Source organism: Aplidium turbinatum, chromosome 12 (assembly GCF_918807975.1).
Source record: "Aplidium turbinatum chromosome 12, kaAplTurb1.1, whole genome shotgun sequence".
NCBI classification, from domain to species: domain Eukaryota; kingdom Metazoa; phylum Chordata; class Ascidiacea; order Aplousobranchia; family Polyclinidae; genus Aplidium; species Aplidium turbinatum.
In genome coordinates this window covers 4,238,386-4,255,746 of record NC_137483.1, presented here as the reverse complement: position 1 = coordinate 4,255,746, position 17,361 = coordinate 4,238,386, and the positions used below count along the sequence as shown (strand labels likewise).

General features: G+C 36.9%; 1 protein-coding gene across 1 annotated transcript; it reads left to right on the top strand.

Annotated features, from left to right (window-relative positions):
• Window positions 1-1,218: 1,218 nt before the first annotated feature.
• On the top strand, window positions 1,219-9,484 carry LOC145781318 (uncharacterized). Its single transcript, XM_082593094.1, has 8 exons — window positions 1,219-1,327; window positions 1,947-2,055; window positions 3,443-3,597; window positions 4,301-4,428; window positions 4,737-4,835; window positions 5,715-5,987; window positions 6,612-6,795; window positions 7,779-9,484. Exons 1-8 carry the CDS (start codon window positions 1,219-1,221, stop codon window positions 8,300-8,302), a joined length of 1,581 nt encoding a protein of 526 aa, XP_082449220.1. The 3' UTR covers window positions 8,303-9,484.
• Window positions 9,485-17,361: the final 7,877 nt, after the last annotated feature.

Here is a 17,361-nt window from a genome sequence, read left to right as displayed (position 1 = left end):
GTTGTGGTTTTCGAGACGATGACGTTATTGTAACGTAATCGTGACGTGTTTTGCGTGCATTAAAAGTGACAGAATGTTCAATGTTTTCACTGGGCAGCGTTGATCCGTGAAATTTGATCGTGTCTGTAAAAGGAAGCTGCCGTCAGAGCTTGCTCTGTGCACGCATTGACAATTGTGCTGAGTTGAAAAATTTTACTATGAAGAAAGTGGATGGGAGAACATGCAAATAGTTCAATTATTGGTAAAGATATTAGAATTTCAAAAATTTTCGATGCTTGCGTCTAACTTTAATTTTGAGACCTTAGTACAAAATAGGATTTTTTGTAACATTATTGTGAGGATGATACGATGTGCTTTACTTTAGGAACAGCGCAGATAAAGGGAATCGATGTGCAGCAGTACTCCTTGGTTAAACATCAAACGGTGGACTTTACTGGAAAGTCTTTTTTGTAATTTGACTTTTCTAGAAGCATCGGTAATCAGCTGAAATTTGCTAACAGAGTAGCAGAGTAATGTTTATATCATTTTCGTTGAGCAACACTTTCATAATTATTTTTACAAACAGATATTCATAATACTGTAAGAAATCTAGTAGAAGTTTTTCTTTATTTACAGTGGAAGTGGAACGAAATGTGTGATAATCGAATAAAGCGATTTTCATAAATATATTTTCGAAACTTTTCATGTATTTGAAATTTTAATGGCCTTTCCGTAAATGTTTTTTTTTTCAGTTTTAGAATTGAGTTCAATATTTGAATTAGTGGTTGCGAACAGCGACTCACACACAAAATAAACCTCAAAGCTGAAATATCCGGCAGGTAGAGGTCAAGGTATTGTATTGAATGTCACATTTTAATCGAACAGAAACAACATTGAAAGCAGCTCAGTGACTGATTCTTCATCTCGAGTGCTGTGGGTTCGATCCCAGGTCGAGTCAAACCAAACGATTTGTTGTTTCTTGCATAAAGCAGTAAGGATAAGTCGGGTAATACTGTGTTCAAGTATACTGTCGCTAAAATGCTTTAGCTGTTATAAAACAATACATAAATTATGCCATAATTAATTTAATATGCCCCTCATCAACATTGTCTGAAGTAAAGTAACCCAGAGGAGATCTTAATACTTTTGTATGTATGTCTTACTAATTCACAGAAAAGAGAAAGCATGTTGAATTTGCTTTGCCTTGTGGTTGTTCATATGTTTGTGGTATGTTCCCCGATGCGTATTCCTCTCCGTTTGACAACATCGAAAGGAAACAAAACATCACACGCTGATCTCATTCGTCTCAATAGCTTGACAGCAAATCTGGCAGGCGACACGTTTCAAAGTAAGTTTTTTTTTTAATTTCACGGACCCTGTCATCGTTATAGCGTAAATACTACTTTCAATGCGTAGGCTATGAGCTACAAATAGGTAGATTAATTTCACATATTGGTTTTAGTACTTACTGTAAGCTATTTCATGAATTGTTGTATGAAAAGTTAAGTAAAAAAAAAAACTGATCAAGCCCGTGTGCTTGCTACTGTTAGCACAAAGACAAACCACGGACTTACTACAACTGTAAAGACGCACCATGTTGTCTACTGCAAAGACGAACTACGACTTTCGCTGTGGACTGGTATAAAACCAAACACCTTTATTCTGTTACTTTGACCACCCGATCTTAACCCGAAACAAGTTGTAGCCTAGATCAAAATAACCTACAATTACGATTTTTTAGCAGCGTTGTAGCCACAAGAGTAAAAGTTGTTGGAAAAAGGCCTTATTCAGACTGGTAGCCTACATAGTTATGCGAAATGTGCTGTCAGCCAAAAAAACTCTGTAGCCCAGACGCCCAGTGTCTAATACTTACCATTGGTGATATCACCAACATGTCCTTAACAGACCAATTTCTTTGATAATTGATTTTTCTGTGAGTTATTTCTTTAGAGATATTTTCTTCGCAGATGAGACAAAGGTTGATCTAACGATGGACTCAGTGATGCTACACAGTGTTTTGCGGTGGAGGAAATTCAACAACGACTCTAGATATTCTGTATATTATAGATCAAGCGAGTAAGATTTCAGTTGACAAATTTTCCTGTTTTTGTTGAAGCAATACTTGAAACACATGACGTATTGCAAACTCTGTGCCGGCTACTATAGTTTTCAAGCGTGTAATAGCTGTAACTTCTTATATCTTTATTACAGTAGCTTAAGACTATAAAAATTATACTTTTTCTGTTTGTTTCTTGGCCGGAGGGGAGATATTTGCTTATTGAATTCGGATCTGTTTGTTACGTCTTCATCGATTGCTTTCATGTTATGACATCACTGCGGACATAAAGAAAGTAGATCTGTACTGTCCGCCTGCATGCACTTAAACAGCTGAAAAGGATTATAAAATTTCTGGGAAATGTCATTCAGGAGGAGAGGATAAAAACTAGAATGCAAAAATGTTTGAAAGTTATTTTTAGTCGATTGAAAAAACTTCTCTTACGTCGCAATGAACAGCTAATGGCGAATCGTTGCCTATTCAAGTAAATGGATGTTGTTAACCAGGACATTAATTAATTGCAGGAAAATTTAGCTTTGGTCTGGTTGAGCCTCTTTTGAAGTTTAATTTTGGCACCTTCACATGCTTGTGTAGACTGCTGTAGAAGCTGTAGTGTAGCCTACCACTAACACAGGATAGGTTATCAAGAATAGCAGAGTTACGTTTCCGGTCGTTGTTGACTATAGATTTGGTTGGTGCAACATTTCACTTGGTGCAGAACGGAAAACTTATTTTGAAGTGCGCTGCTCAAGGACACGCCCAGGAATTAAACCAGCTTTGCTTGGTTGGTTTTAAATTTTTCTTTTCTGAGTTACAAAGCCTTTGATAGGTCATTCCTGGTAGTTTCGCATACTTGTAGAGGCTTTTGATGCAAGGCCAGTTACCGAGATTGGCAGAGTGGAGTTTCCTATTGTTAAAATGTTGTTGCCGAGAATTGTTCCATCTGCTAGGTGCCGCTGAATAGAGAGCAGACCTTAAAATGTAATGCTCAAACGCACACCCCGAAAGCCGAAGCAGCGCTGCTTGATCTTGAATTGGGTGCCTAGCCATTGAACTAACGGGGAGGAGGTGTTGATGTTTCTTCATTCACAAAGCTAGATGTTCATTTTACTAAGCTGTCGGAACTGGACTACACTGACGTTGTATTTTGATGGTTTTCAACGATTTTCAAACATCTTTATTTGTATTTTGAGATGTGTCACCTACTGCAAAGTAGGCTATATTTGCAAAACAAGGTAAATTAAGCCTACTCTTGTGGTCTAATAAATTGTTTTTGACACTACAACGATTGTGAAAATAAAATTTATTGTAAATAGTCCAGGGTCAAAAATCTGAGCAATTCTGCTATAACAGCCTTGTGCTGCCTAGAAACTTACAGTGTCAAGTGATCCTTATCATATTTTACAGAAAATGGACTTTGGTGAAGTCGTGTGCCAATATAACTTCCAATTATTGCGACGTAACTGATTATTTGGACGCTTTGATCACCTACGACTTTAAACTTAGAAACATGGATCAAAATAGGAGTTATATTTTGAGAAACTTTCTCCCAGAATATGACAGTAAGTAAATCAGAGAGGAATGCACTTCACGAGGTGACAGAGCATGAAGAACCTGTTGTTCATCATCATCAATTCGGGTGTACCAGGACACCGTCAACATAGTTTCTCCAAACATTCGTATTCATCATCAAATTTGACAGTTCATGTTTATATACTCTTGTGTCTTGTTCTATTTGATGATGAAAGGTTTTTGCCTGTAGACCCGTTTTCCTAGTGCTATAGTTTGGCTTCCAAAAAATAATATTACTAATTTCCTGCTAACTTTTAAAACTGTAACTTGCCACCTGTGGGCAGGTTACAAAGCATCGAAAATCGCTGTTTCGTACACAAAGAACGTGGTTCAGTGACGAAGTGCATTTCGGTAACAAACGTTTGGGCGGCTTTTTTCTACACACTATAGGCTACAGTTATAACACGGAATTTAGACTACACTGCAATTATTCGTTAAAACTGCATTACTCACCTTCTGTAGCTATCTGCATAAGGTTTCATAAACTAATAGTTTAGGATGCACCAAACATAGAAATGTAATTTTGTCTTCAACTAAAATGCGTTACTAAATTTAAAATTTATCACCATGAAAGGAGAATCGACTACCATGCGTCTTTGAGATTGTTTGTGATTGTCTGTTGTGGCACAAAAATGGCAATCATTATGCTCCACATGAAACTAGAAGGTTTTAAACAACGTTCTGTTGCAACAGCAAAGTTACTTCCTCCGAAACTCAAAAGCTCACGTCATGATCACGTGATTTCGATTCAGCCAATTGTGGAACTTCATTCAGATACAAGAAAACCGATATTGCAAGATCTTACTACTCTCGATTATCAGGTGAAATATAAGGCATAACATTTATCAATTTCTGTATACAAGTAAAGACAGATCTTTGCGAGTGCCGTGGATGAAAAAATGCATGCATTGGCTAAGCCGGCAGAATTAATGTGTAAAGGGCAGTTAGATTCCTTCGTCTTTGTACGTTCGTTTTGAATCCCTAAATACAAATCACTCCACCCTGGCTAGAGGTGTGTGGTAGGTAGCCGGTGATCGCACCAGGGTCGCATGGTTTGAAGCCACAAGTCTCATTTTCTGAACCACATGATTGCTTTCGAAAGTTAAGTATTTACTTTGTATACTTCAAGGTTAAATATTGGCCTTCATCTGCTAACGATGACCTACCACAACGGAACATGGATAAAATAAAAACAGTTTCCAATCGTAATACGGAAATTGTCATTGATGTGAGTTTTGAAAACTTAAATTTTGTTAATTATATTCAATTATATTGGCATTGTGGATTGTGTGTTAATTGGTGGAATTGTTTGTTAAAATTGTCTGCATGTATGATATGCTCCAGCCGGTTGTAAAGCCGCAAGGGCTAAGTAAAGTAACTTTTGATTCTTGGGAAATTGGCAATTTCGTACAATACATTCAGTTTGTATGTATGTTGTCCTTTGTGCAGCGTATATGGTGTAGAAGCATCATCATCATCATTTTGTTCCTTCCTCGTATGGAGGGTTGGATACAATGCGCCATTGTTCTCGACCATGAGCTGTGCGTACTGCACATTCATAAGTTAATTTTGTCCATTTTGTGATGTTTGTTGTCCAAATCATTCTTGGTCTGCTTTTACTTTTTTTACCGTTTATCTTCTATTAATGTTCTATCTTCTATTCTATCTTCTATCTATCTTCTATCTTCTATTAATGATCTTTGTAATGAATTTTGCCTTATTGTGTGTCCGCAATACTTCAATTTTCTTCTTTTGACTGTTTGTAAGAGCATTGGGCTTGAATTGAATTTGGAGAGTACTTCATCGTTAGTGATCTTTTGTTTCCATGAAATTTTTAACATTTGCCTGTATGTCCAGAGCTCGAAGGCATCGATCCGTTTCTCCATTTTTTGTGACATTGTCCAAGTTTCAGAATTGTATAGTAGGTAGAAGCATACTGCAGGTTTTATCGAACAATCATGAATTAAGAAAAACAAACAATGTCACCATCATCATAATACTTCTTAATACGTCATAATTCATCATCATAATTCATCATAATTCATTAATTCATTCATCATAATCATCATAATTCATCATAATACGTCACGATTTTTTCTTGTTTCAGTCTTTAGACCCGAAAAAGCGCTATTGTTTTGTCTTGCGCTATTACGAGGAATCGTATGCGAATGCAAACTGTACCAGTGGCTCAAGTGAGTGGGGCAATGTACACTGCCACAATGCCACAGTTTTTGTGACGCCAGTCAAAGAGCACCCGTCAAAAGTGACGATAATAACGCTAGCTTCGGTTGTTGTGTTTGTCATCATCTTGGTGCTCTTGTACAAAGGTTGGTCCATTTACAAACTTATTCAAAAAGATCGCAAGATACCAGATTACTTGGTAAGCAACATTACCGCAAGAACATTTATAACATCGCTTAGGTAAAAACAGATTTTAAAGTTGCAAGAGACTGAAATTTAATTTCACGTCAAAAGATTTACGGACAGTTTTTTTAGTATTAGATAGATATTTTAAATTTCTATTAATACAAAGGTATTTTGCTGAATATTCACATTAATAACAACATATTTGTACGGTATATGTAAAATGTTAGTTAGTTCGTACACGGTTTTACGTCGTTTGCTTCCCAGATTGAGAAGGTTGGACGTCAGTAATTTTCGATCCGGCTTGATAGCGGATTAAAGATGATTAATTCGATAATTAGGCAGCAATTAGGCAGTTTGAGTGCTTTATTCACTCCAGTTTTGTTTTATTAATGCGACCAGTTGGGAGCAGCTGACTAGGTGATCAAATGGTCTTTCACTGCTCCTGGATAATCAGATTGAATTGTTTAACACTAAGCATTTCTCTGTTTGTGAACTGTATGCTATTTTGATGCGATCTTATTGTGTACCAGTATAATGTATAGTCAGATTGGTAGTATTAATCTTTTCCTGTAGACCTACTCTAATTAAAATGTTTGTCATTATTGGTCGTCTAATTTAAATAACTTTATGGTTTTAGTTAAAAGCTTTTGCTGAGTTTGATAAAAAAGATGCAGCAACAAATTGGCTGGAGATGAAAGATCCTGAGGAAAAGCCAGAACCGATCATTGTCACTCGTTTCCCTGCCCGTCAAGTCTATGAGAATGATCCCACGTTAGTGGGAAGTCGTCACCGCAACGAACAAAGAAGATTCGTGAACCGAGGTATAGATCAAGAGTTCTTAGCTGAGGAGGAATTTACTCCTAAAATTAAATTTTACCTAGGGGATAGATAGAGGTGAGTCCCATACCTGATCCAAGCATCGGAAGATAAGAAGATAAGGTTCTCATTATACTAAGCCTTCGGCACTAACGAGAGTAGGGTGGCCAGTTCCTTTCTCTCGGCCGCCTTTCCTTTAGCAACTACGCCCACCCAATTAAGGGGATAAACGTACTAAACAAGAAAATTCAGACTATATCATAAATTCTAAAATTCGCTATGAAAAAGCTGATGGGGTAACTTTATTTTAAGACAGTCAGCAAGAGGTAAACAAGAGCAGAAACATTGGTATGTTTTTACTTTTACTTTTGCATTTATCAGATGCACGTTGCAACTACTGATAGAAACCACACTAAGCCTTATGGTGAAAATAACTAAACTTAAGACTCTGCAAAGATGGTTACCTTTTAACAAGCTAAATGCAAAAATAAGGTCCTTTTTGGGTTAAAAATAAGGCATTTTTATCCTTAAGTTTGTCCAGAAGACACCCATTGTAGTTGTAGGTCTATTAGCGTACACTTGTGTGATTGCTCAGCAATAGCTATTAAGATTCATTAAATGTTGAAAGCTTAATCAAACAAAGTCCAGACTGAGAAAGTCTGTTATGAAGGAGCCTATACTGCCTAAATGGTTGGGTTTTAGTATCCTATGCATGGCAGCATAGGTATTGAACACACTATACAAATCTTGTCACCAAGGTTAATCAGTTTAACTTTCCGGGTTAGTTATTGTTAATTTTTCGATAACTAGTTTCCGAGATAGATGACTTGTAAAATAACTTTCCGAATTTCTGGAAGGACTGTTACTATATTTGACTGCTAAATTTGTTTTTTAAGTTATACAATAAATAGATATGCTTTTTTTCAAGTCTTTTTTCACGCGAAGCACTGAACGAACAAACGATTTTTATATTTTTCAAATGTTTCAGAGTTACCAGCAAATGATCTGAGTCCTGCGTGGTGTCATGCGGAAGACGAAATTGTTGAAGTAGAAAAGACAAAAGAAGCTCGCTGTCCGCGTAAAGTTAAGAAGAAGAAGAAGCGGAAAAGAGGTTGGAGTGGGGGATACCACAGCGCTTCTTCTGATGACGCAATGTTTGACGTCAGCATGCTGCCAGATGAGTCAGGTGACTACGCACAAACAACGACGAAGTTTCTCCATGCCTCGCCGAGTTCATCTGCAAGTGAAGGCAAAGCCTCCAGTTCTAACGTCACTGTAGCACACGTCACACCTACATTACAAAAAGAATGCGATAATGACTCGCACCCGACTTACGCTGGTTATACTTGCATGAATGGCAAAGAAAAACCTCGAAACTCAGTCAAAAGATTGTCTGCAAATAGTAAAGTGGACATGGAACTATTACCTCTAAATGGGACTTCTCCATATGAAAACTATACATATTGCTCTAACCTGTACGGCAACATCCCAGATGTCTTTCTTCCACGGTGAAAAAACTGAATGATTGCTTGCTTACTTGCTGCTGTCTTGTCTTATCATGCTTGCTTGACTTCTCCATATAAAGACTACACAATACACATATAGCTTTAACCTGAAGCCTACGGCAACATCTCAGATGTCTTTCTTCCATGGTGAAAAACTGAATGATTGCTTGCTTGCTGGTGTCTTGAATAGTTTAAAAACATAGCCTACTGCTCAAAAGAAATGATAATTTTAAATAAAATGTTTTATAAAGTCACATACACTTGTAGGCTGGTATACGAAATATAGTTTATGTGCTAACCAGTGATCGTCAAACCAGCAGTTGTGCCGTAGAGTTTGTTGAAAACAAGACTATCTACTGATAAGGAGTTTGGAAGTGGGTCTTCTAGCACACTTACATTCTTGGCAAATCCCCATCCAGCATATCATTTCTTTCTTTTATTGATTGAACACTTGCAAAAGTTCAATTGAAAAAAATGATTGGCTGGATGGAAATAGAAGAGGTGATCTCGGTACCCTTCGACAGTCAGTTTGAAGCGTTTTCAACCGCAATTGATATCTATTGCATTGAATTCCGTGCAAATTGGTTTTCCTCAATACTAAGACATTTTCTGTACATGAGATGTATGGTAGAGTATTGTTGTTTATACTTTAATTTGATTAAAGCACCTGTTGTTGTTTAGTTCAAGGTAATTGAAATGAAACTGATTTAAAAACCGCTATTTGTGACCTGCTAAGGTCGTTTAATTTCGACAGACTTGTAGAGACTGCTACGTTACTGCTATTGTTAGAGACTGCTACCAATCACAAAAGTGACTTTACAATATGACATATGACGAGTCACGTAAGAATAGTAAGCGAAAAAGCATGTGTGTCGAATTAGTAGCCAAATTGTTGTTTTACCCCAACACTGATAAACTGACTAACATAGCACTGGTTTCCAGACCTTGAGCTGGGTGAGCTACCAGGAATCTACCCCATAAACGTTTCTCATCTTTTCTCAGTAGATAACTCCATTCGGTAACGTGCTTCGTTACTTAACTGTTTCAATCTCTATTTGCATCCAATACTTATGTTTTCAATTCATATGAAACATGTCGCTTAACGTTTTATTATTGCTGCTAAATAAAATTGTTTTTTGTTTTATTTTGAAAGGTGCGCTTCAAAGCTTTGTATTACATAAAGGAACATACAATAAAGCTTTTTAGGAGACAAATGGATGATTATTATTTGTCAAGCTTCGGCCAGTTCTAAACCAGGCGGCGACAATACCAGCGCTAGCAATACTTTTTGATAGTGCTGATAAATAAGTCCAAATCAAACTAGATGTTGTTAAATCCCCAACAACTGATACGTTTTAGAAAAGATCTTGAAATGTTCTATTAAGCAAAAGAAAAAGTTTTATGAAATATTAAACAAATCAAGTAATTAGCTAGCCTGGAAACGAAAAAAAATTAAAACGAAACTATTTAAAACCTAACAAAATAAATGGGGTGTAGCGCATTAAGTTGAAACTTTTCTACAGCTTATATTGCTTTATGGACAAAAATAATAATCGGAGGATTGTTTTTAACTGATGAAAAACGAGAAATATTGTGTCATAAAATATACAATTTCAAAACAAGTTTTTTTATTGACATTTTTTCAGCAAAGGTGTAGTAGCCTACATTAAATTTCAAAATACTGTTCCATTATTTGAATGCATGTGGTGCTCTCAACAATTCTAGAACATTTGAAGATTGGACAATAAATAAAGAAGGAGATATAATTAATGTTAAAAAAAAAAAAAACATTTTTGAGAAAACGCCAATTGAAGTTATTGCATCTGTCTAACATAGTGTACTATACATAGCCTAACATAGTAGTATATACTATAGCATAGTACCGTATAGCCTACATATCTCTAATTCAAATTTTAATTTCAGGTATTACCGATTTATTGCTTTTGCATATTTTTCAGGACCTTCTGGTGATTCCCCTTTTAGGGTGAAACATGCTGTAGAGGTTTTAGAGAGTAGTAAAATTCAAATGTTATTTTAAAAGGGAGTTGCATATCACAAGTCAATTATCAGTTCAAAAATGCCAAATTATAAATTTTTTGAGTGTTTTGCAATTGGTACTGAGGGTGAGAAAAACTAATTTTATTACACAATTGCGTTTAAAACTCAGTAACATAGTTACATATACAAACTCTCTATTAAATTTTCCATCTTTTAGAGTGAAAAAAATTAATCATTAGTATTGTCGCCTCAAACAATACGTCACCCCATCCTGTAACTGCAATTTTAAGTTAGAGATGCCCAGGGGCGCCGGAAGCGGGGGGGCAGGGGGGGGCGGATGCCCCCTCTGCCCTCAATTTTTCTGCAGATGGAGGGGCAGGGGGGGGGCAATGATGCCCTTTTAATGGAAGCTACTGCACATTTTGCAATATAACAATTTCTGCTATTCGCTTTTAGCCTAATTATAACCTTTCATTTTTGCCTCAAAATAATATATACGGCACAAAATTTGCAACACATTACAGGCCTTAAAACTAGTTTTTTTTTCGGCAGCTATCGTGGCTTACCGGGAGCTCCTTCTCGGCGGCCAAATCTGCGTGCTTGGAGACCAAAGTACAAATTAAAATAACGATAGCACAAGTAAATAGAATTTAACTTGCAACAATGCTAAAATGATCACTTAGCGTTGTTGAAGTCTGAGCCTGGGCGACGTCTTACAATAGAATCGTTGCACCACGCAATAACTGCTTTATCTTTATCGGGATTGTAATCCAGTATACGGTACTGCGGGACCATTTAATTCTAACGACACTCGCACGAGTGTCTCCAATGTGGCTGATTTTAAAGAAGTTTGCCACTCCCCTAGAATTCTGTTTAGCAACGAAAAACAACGTTCGACATGTGTTGACGATGACGGCAAGGTAATAAAATAAGTATTTCAATGATGTGAAGGACAATACTAAAAGAAGCATAATTTTTGCAAAATATGATCAAAAAATGTTGTCCCCTCTGATGTCAACTAACCTAGTTCTCCTTTTTAACAACGATTCAATGTCCGACAACATCGAATCGACATAAAAACGACAATATTGCCAGCCGATGTATATTAGCACTTCGGATTAAGACTTTGTTAAAATAAACGTCGGGAATTACAAACAAGACTTACAGCGCTGGTGATCGCAGATGGATATATTCCATCAATAACAAATATTTCCGCACAATGCAACAGTGGCGATTATGACGCGCTGACCTAATTTTGCGTCACTCTTTGATGCTACATATTTTCGACAGTTAATCCACGATCATTCTATTGCGAAATTAAATATAATTGGCTAGAAGAAACCGGCGGCCAAACTTAGCCGATTGAAGAGGTAGCACCGGCGGTCATTCAAGCACTACTTAGCGGCCATGGCCGCATGCTGCTTTAAGGCTTGACAGTAGGTTACATCATTATAACATAGCATGATGCCCTTCTTTGTATACCGGACACTTGTAGGCTATCATTACTCAATACATAGTGAGCTGATAGATTAGCATTATCGCTATATCTTATCTTAAAACTTGAAAAAAATTGGCCTTTTAGTAAACAAAAGTGCCCTTTTTTTGTAATCTTGCCCCCCCAGTCAAAAATCGTTCCGGCGCCCCTGGAGATGCCATCATGTCTTTGAATTATTTGTACTATGGTTCACCAAGCCCGTTGAGAGTGTATGCTAAATGTGGCCCGGTACCAATAAAATTTCCGGACCCCAAATCAGGGCACTTCTAAAAGTATACACTAGCCTATATCCAAAGAATACGTGGTGGCTTCTTCAAGCTTCCGGGTCTCTTGGAACAAATCAAAGTCAAAAGTCGAGTCAAAAGCTACCCACTAGACTCCCCTCTGTCAGCGCTATAAACTGTGGTTCATAGAATAGACTTTCACATGTACAACAAAACAACTGTAAGATCAAGCAGCGCTGGTCTCTCAGAAAGTGCTTTTTGAGCAACGCATATTTAGGACTGCTCTCCATTCAGCGGCACCAAGAACATGGGATTATTCACAGACAACACTTCTTCTAAAGATTTGTGTTTGGACCAACTGCACATTATTTTCCTGGCTTACATTTTTTACCAATATTTCACAGTAAAGAAGCAATTAATAAATTAACAGTTTGAACTAGAGTTTTGTAGGCCTACCCATTCCTCCACGACGGTGATATTGGAAAACCTCCTGAAGAGGTAAGCTAAACCAGGCGCGGATCTAGGATTTTTTTTCAGGGGGGGGGGTGGCGGGCAGAAAATTTGAAAATCAATTAAAAAGAAAGAAAAAGATAAAACAGATATGAACAATGATACTACGACATATACGATATGCTATAAAATAGACATTAAAACAGCCATTTTCATCAATTGTGAATGTTTAAGAAATAAATTTTGCTTGAATAAAAGTTGCTAAGCATGCAAGTAATCTTGATATCTGGTTCAAAACCCTGTATGCAGTGTCCATGACCAAATAGATATTAGTATGTTTGCAGGCATATACGGTAATTGATTGAAATTACAATGAAGACTAAAAACTATAAAACAGCTATTCAAGGTTTCAGATTGTTTCAACTGACGTCATCTGGTTCAGCGTTGGTTTCAGCTGAGTCAGCTCCAACAAATGTTGCTATTAAAATGTATTTGAAGTTGTATGAAAGAAAATAACGGAGTCTGATCGATGGATAATTTCAACCATAATAATAACAAAAAATTATTCTCCCCCCGGAATAAGTTAAGTCCACCGTGGGACTAATATTAGGTGTTTAGGAGCATATCAAACCATTTGATGCGGAAACATACAATTTCAACAATTTCTCACAAAATTTCGGATTTTTCAAAATTTCATAAATCCGCGCCTGAGCTGAACGCTAACAGGCTTCGGGAAGAATCAAGCCATGATTCGAGCGTTCACCTTTGTGACGTGAAACAACGACCTGTCAACTAAATAAAGGGAAAAAACTGTACTGGACTATTTAGTTAACCCTGGTACGGTACTGCGAGGCATGCAAAGTCGCGGCTTTGATCCTCACTTTCGACATTCTTTTCGTCACGAGATAGCCGACAAGCATATATCCAGCTTTTCAAAGGATAGGCTACGAATTACGAACCACGCCAAGATGACTTCCTCAAAGATATTTTACGTCTCTCACTTTTTTTTCTGATAAATTTGAATGGTTGCGTAACCAAAGTTTTAATCCACATGCCGCATTTCGCGAGTCTTGGCGGCTGCATTAAAATTTTCACTGATTTTTTCCTTGAAATTCGGCCTAAGCTTTAAGATTGTATATTTTAGAGCCCAGACGGTGTCAGATAGTTTCCTTGAGCGGAATGCTGTCCGCACTTTGGGCACCGCTGCTTTCAAGTAAGCAGAGCCTACGATTATCATCATAAATATGAATCCTGGTCTTTTATCACTGTAGCCCTAATCACGGCAAAGTTTCTCTGTAGGTCTTTTTGCATGCCTACTATGCAAATACCAACCAATTAGTGATCGATATAAATAGAAATGGGAGACCAAAATCTTTGTCTAAATAAGGGCAAAAGCAAGCAAGCAATTTGCGAAACAATACACCCTTTTAATAATTGTGAAAACGTTAAGGAAATGTGAAAACAGTGGGTAATTCATTTATAGTTTGATTGTAGCATATCGTAATTTGCTGCTGTTGAGTCCTACAGCATTGCTGCAAGGAGATAATGCTTTAACGAAATGCATACGGCTACAACAAGCAGTTGCATTCAAGAAACAAACACCAAGGAAATGAGTTTAGTTCTCACGCAGACTTTGTTTCTAAGTAATGTCCAATGAATTCAAATATGCAGAGCCCTGTCAAACTATATTAGTGACTTCATACGTACCTCATTACATTGTATATTAGTTTTTTTTGTGTTATTTTTTATATTTGTTGCTTAGGCTTTATAGCTACAAACATATAGCGTGCCATACATGAACAACTATCTAAGCACGGTTTAAACCATTTAAAGTTTTGCTACCTTTCCCCCAGTGACGTTTTGCTACCTTTCCCCTTGTATTTACATTTATTTCATGATAACCTACGATTTCATGTCGGTTCTTCAAAATTGACATCGATAATAAGCACAAACAATTTGAACATTTTTTTTACAAAATTTGCGCTACTAACTATCCTACAAGTTGCAACGTCAATCAACTGTTAGGGATACTTTCTAAATAGCAATACTTGCTCTTTTTACGTTGATTCAATGTCAAGCAATTCAAATGTTAAAAGGGCGGGTTTTGCTTGCTGGGTTGATAACAAAATTTATCCACAGTAGCCTATTACCAATATTATAATCGACAGAACATTTACTACAAACAACATGTCATTTTGTTCCAAACCTGACTGGCATGTTGTGGGGAAATTATTCTTGCTTTCGCTCAGGGGCGGATCTAGCAAGTGGCCTTGGGGAGGAGGGGACGATTTTAATAAAAGAATATTTTAATAAAATAATACCCGTCACTGCTTCCACCAGAAGTTGCTGAATAAAACAACCTAAGCCTATCATATTGTCATCGCCATAACAGAGAACAAATTTTACCAGCAATTAAAATGGAATGAGAATTACACGTTTGAAAAGCTTTTACACTTTTTTTATAAGAATATACAGCAAAAAAACACGCAAAAAACAAGACGATCTATTTGTCAGATTTGGCCAATGACTATTTTTTATTTAACCGTATACCACTTTTTTCAATCTGACAACTTCAAAGTGATGAGCACACATGTCAACATAGTTTCAGCATTATTAAAACTCAGTTTGTAATATTGGTTCATGAAAAGCGTGGCATGGTATAAAAAAGTCTCCACGTCAAAGCGCGATCTCGAACCAAGCAAAGCAAGCAAGAACGAACTACATAGCTACAACAACCTAAATCTCTCGCCACAAGTAGAAAAAATGAAGAGCACTTAGTGAAAGTTGTTATTGTTGACCGCTTTAGTTGTAGCGTTTGGGGTAGAACCAGGGCCGGATTTACCAATAGGCTAGGCAGGCTGAAGCCTAGGGTCTCAACGTCCAGGGGCCTCGAAATTCGATTTCGAAGTTTGTAATTCTTTTAAAAACTTGACAAGTTTAAACCCTACCTAAAGTATATACTGTATACAGTATATCAAGCTTTTCAGAGTAGAAAATTCTATACACAACTGGTTTCAACCACGTTGTAAACAGTCATTATTACGTCGTTGCATCATAATAAAGGCAATTATTACGCGCATTCTGCTGGAAGCTTCTATATTAAAGAACCGTAGTCTTCTCTGCAAAAAACAGTATCGGTAGTTGACATCAGGGCTGCCACTCCTAGTGGTTTTCCACTAGACCTAGTGGTTTTTGAAATAATCTAGTGGTTTTCTTGGAGAATCTAGTGTTTTTTTTAATTTTGAGAGTGGCAGCATCAACTTTCCTTCTGTTGTTAACAAAGAAGATTTAGATGATTTGCAAGAAGAATAGGGAGCTTTGCCTCAAGCATGCAATGCTCTCCATGATAGTGATAACCTTAGCCCACCAGAGTTTTGGCTAAAAATGGAAATGGACAACCAATAAATTCCTTTATCCCTATGCTCGACGCACTTGAAGCCAATGTAAGAAGAATAGCTAATGTGTATAGTGACATTGCAGAAATGTTCCTCTTTCTTGCTAATCTGAAAGCAACTAAGGTAGAAATAGTACGAGGCGTAGAACTTTTAAAGGAAGCGTAGGGGAAGGTCGGGTTAGTTGAGCCACTGGGTTAGTTGATCCACCCCTTTTAATTCTTAAATGTGGTGTGGTAACCACATTTTATCATCACGTGATCTTAAAGTTTCACAATGCGTGGTCTCCCGTCTGGTTTGAGTTGACGATTGATATTATATGTGGTGCTGAAGTTAAAAAGTTGTGTTTTGACCTCGGAAAGTAGATTTTTAAAATAGATGTATGTCCAATAATATTTTTTTATACTTAGTTACTGAGACAGTTTCATTTAATTTGTTTGGTAGCTTACCAAACAAGCTACTTACTGAATAAAAACCGGCATAGTGTGCCATGAAGTTTTGCTGTAATTTTAACATTTTCATGGCGGTATAGTTAAGGTGTTAGTTGAGCCACTGCTTTCGGTGTTAGTTGAGCCAGTGTAAAAAGGGCGTTATAATGCTTACGATACCTCCACACACCTTACATAGATTGCAGCCGTTGGATAAGTCTGTTTACGGTCCAATAAATCTCTTTGAACTACATAAAACTCAACAAAGGCACATAAACTCGGTCAAGCTTTAATGAAATTAAAAAAGAGGGGGTTTGCGACACTTTTTAACCTTAAATGGGCGTAAAGTCCACAAGGGATCCACGTAAAGCAGATACTTAAAGCATCTAAATATAGTGAAAAAATATTTGAATCAATTTTAAGATATTAACGTCTACCCTTTAAAGTACGTGTTAATTTGAAGAGAAGGAGACATTATTTGTGGTCTCTGTTAAAGAAGGACCTTTAGTGCAAACTAGCACACGTTAAAATTATTTGGATTATTGAAAAGCTTTAATGAAATGGTGTTATTTGGATGCCGTAGCAATACCTTAATTATTTGATGTATACGTTGAGTTACGAGCGACTCTTGGAACAATAATATTGTTAACCTGTTTTCATACATTGATATTATCACTTTAAATATAAACTAAGGCTTGGAAAAGAAACGTGGTTAAATTTGTGTTTTCAAAAATAATAAATGAGGCTCAACTAACCCCAGTCTGTGGCTCAACTAACCCTTACCGTGGTGTTAGTTGAGCCATTTGTCTACTAGTTTTTAAACACCTGTGGACCCGGTTGTCGTCGTTCGATAAGGCTTGTATTTCCTACAAATATTGTTTAATATACCCAGAAGGTAGAGCACTGTGAATGAAGAAATAAAAGCAACTCATAAAAAAAAAAATGCAAAAAGTGGCTCAACTAACCCGACCTTCCCAAGTTCCCCTATCTAGAAGATGTTGACCCGAAACTTACTGATGAACTTCTACATTTTCATTTGTACGTGAGACAAACACAAAACCAAGAGCAATCTATAATTT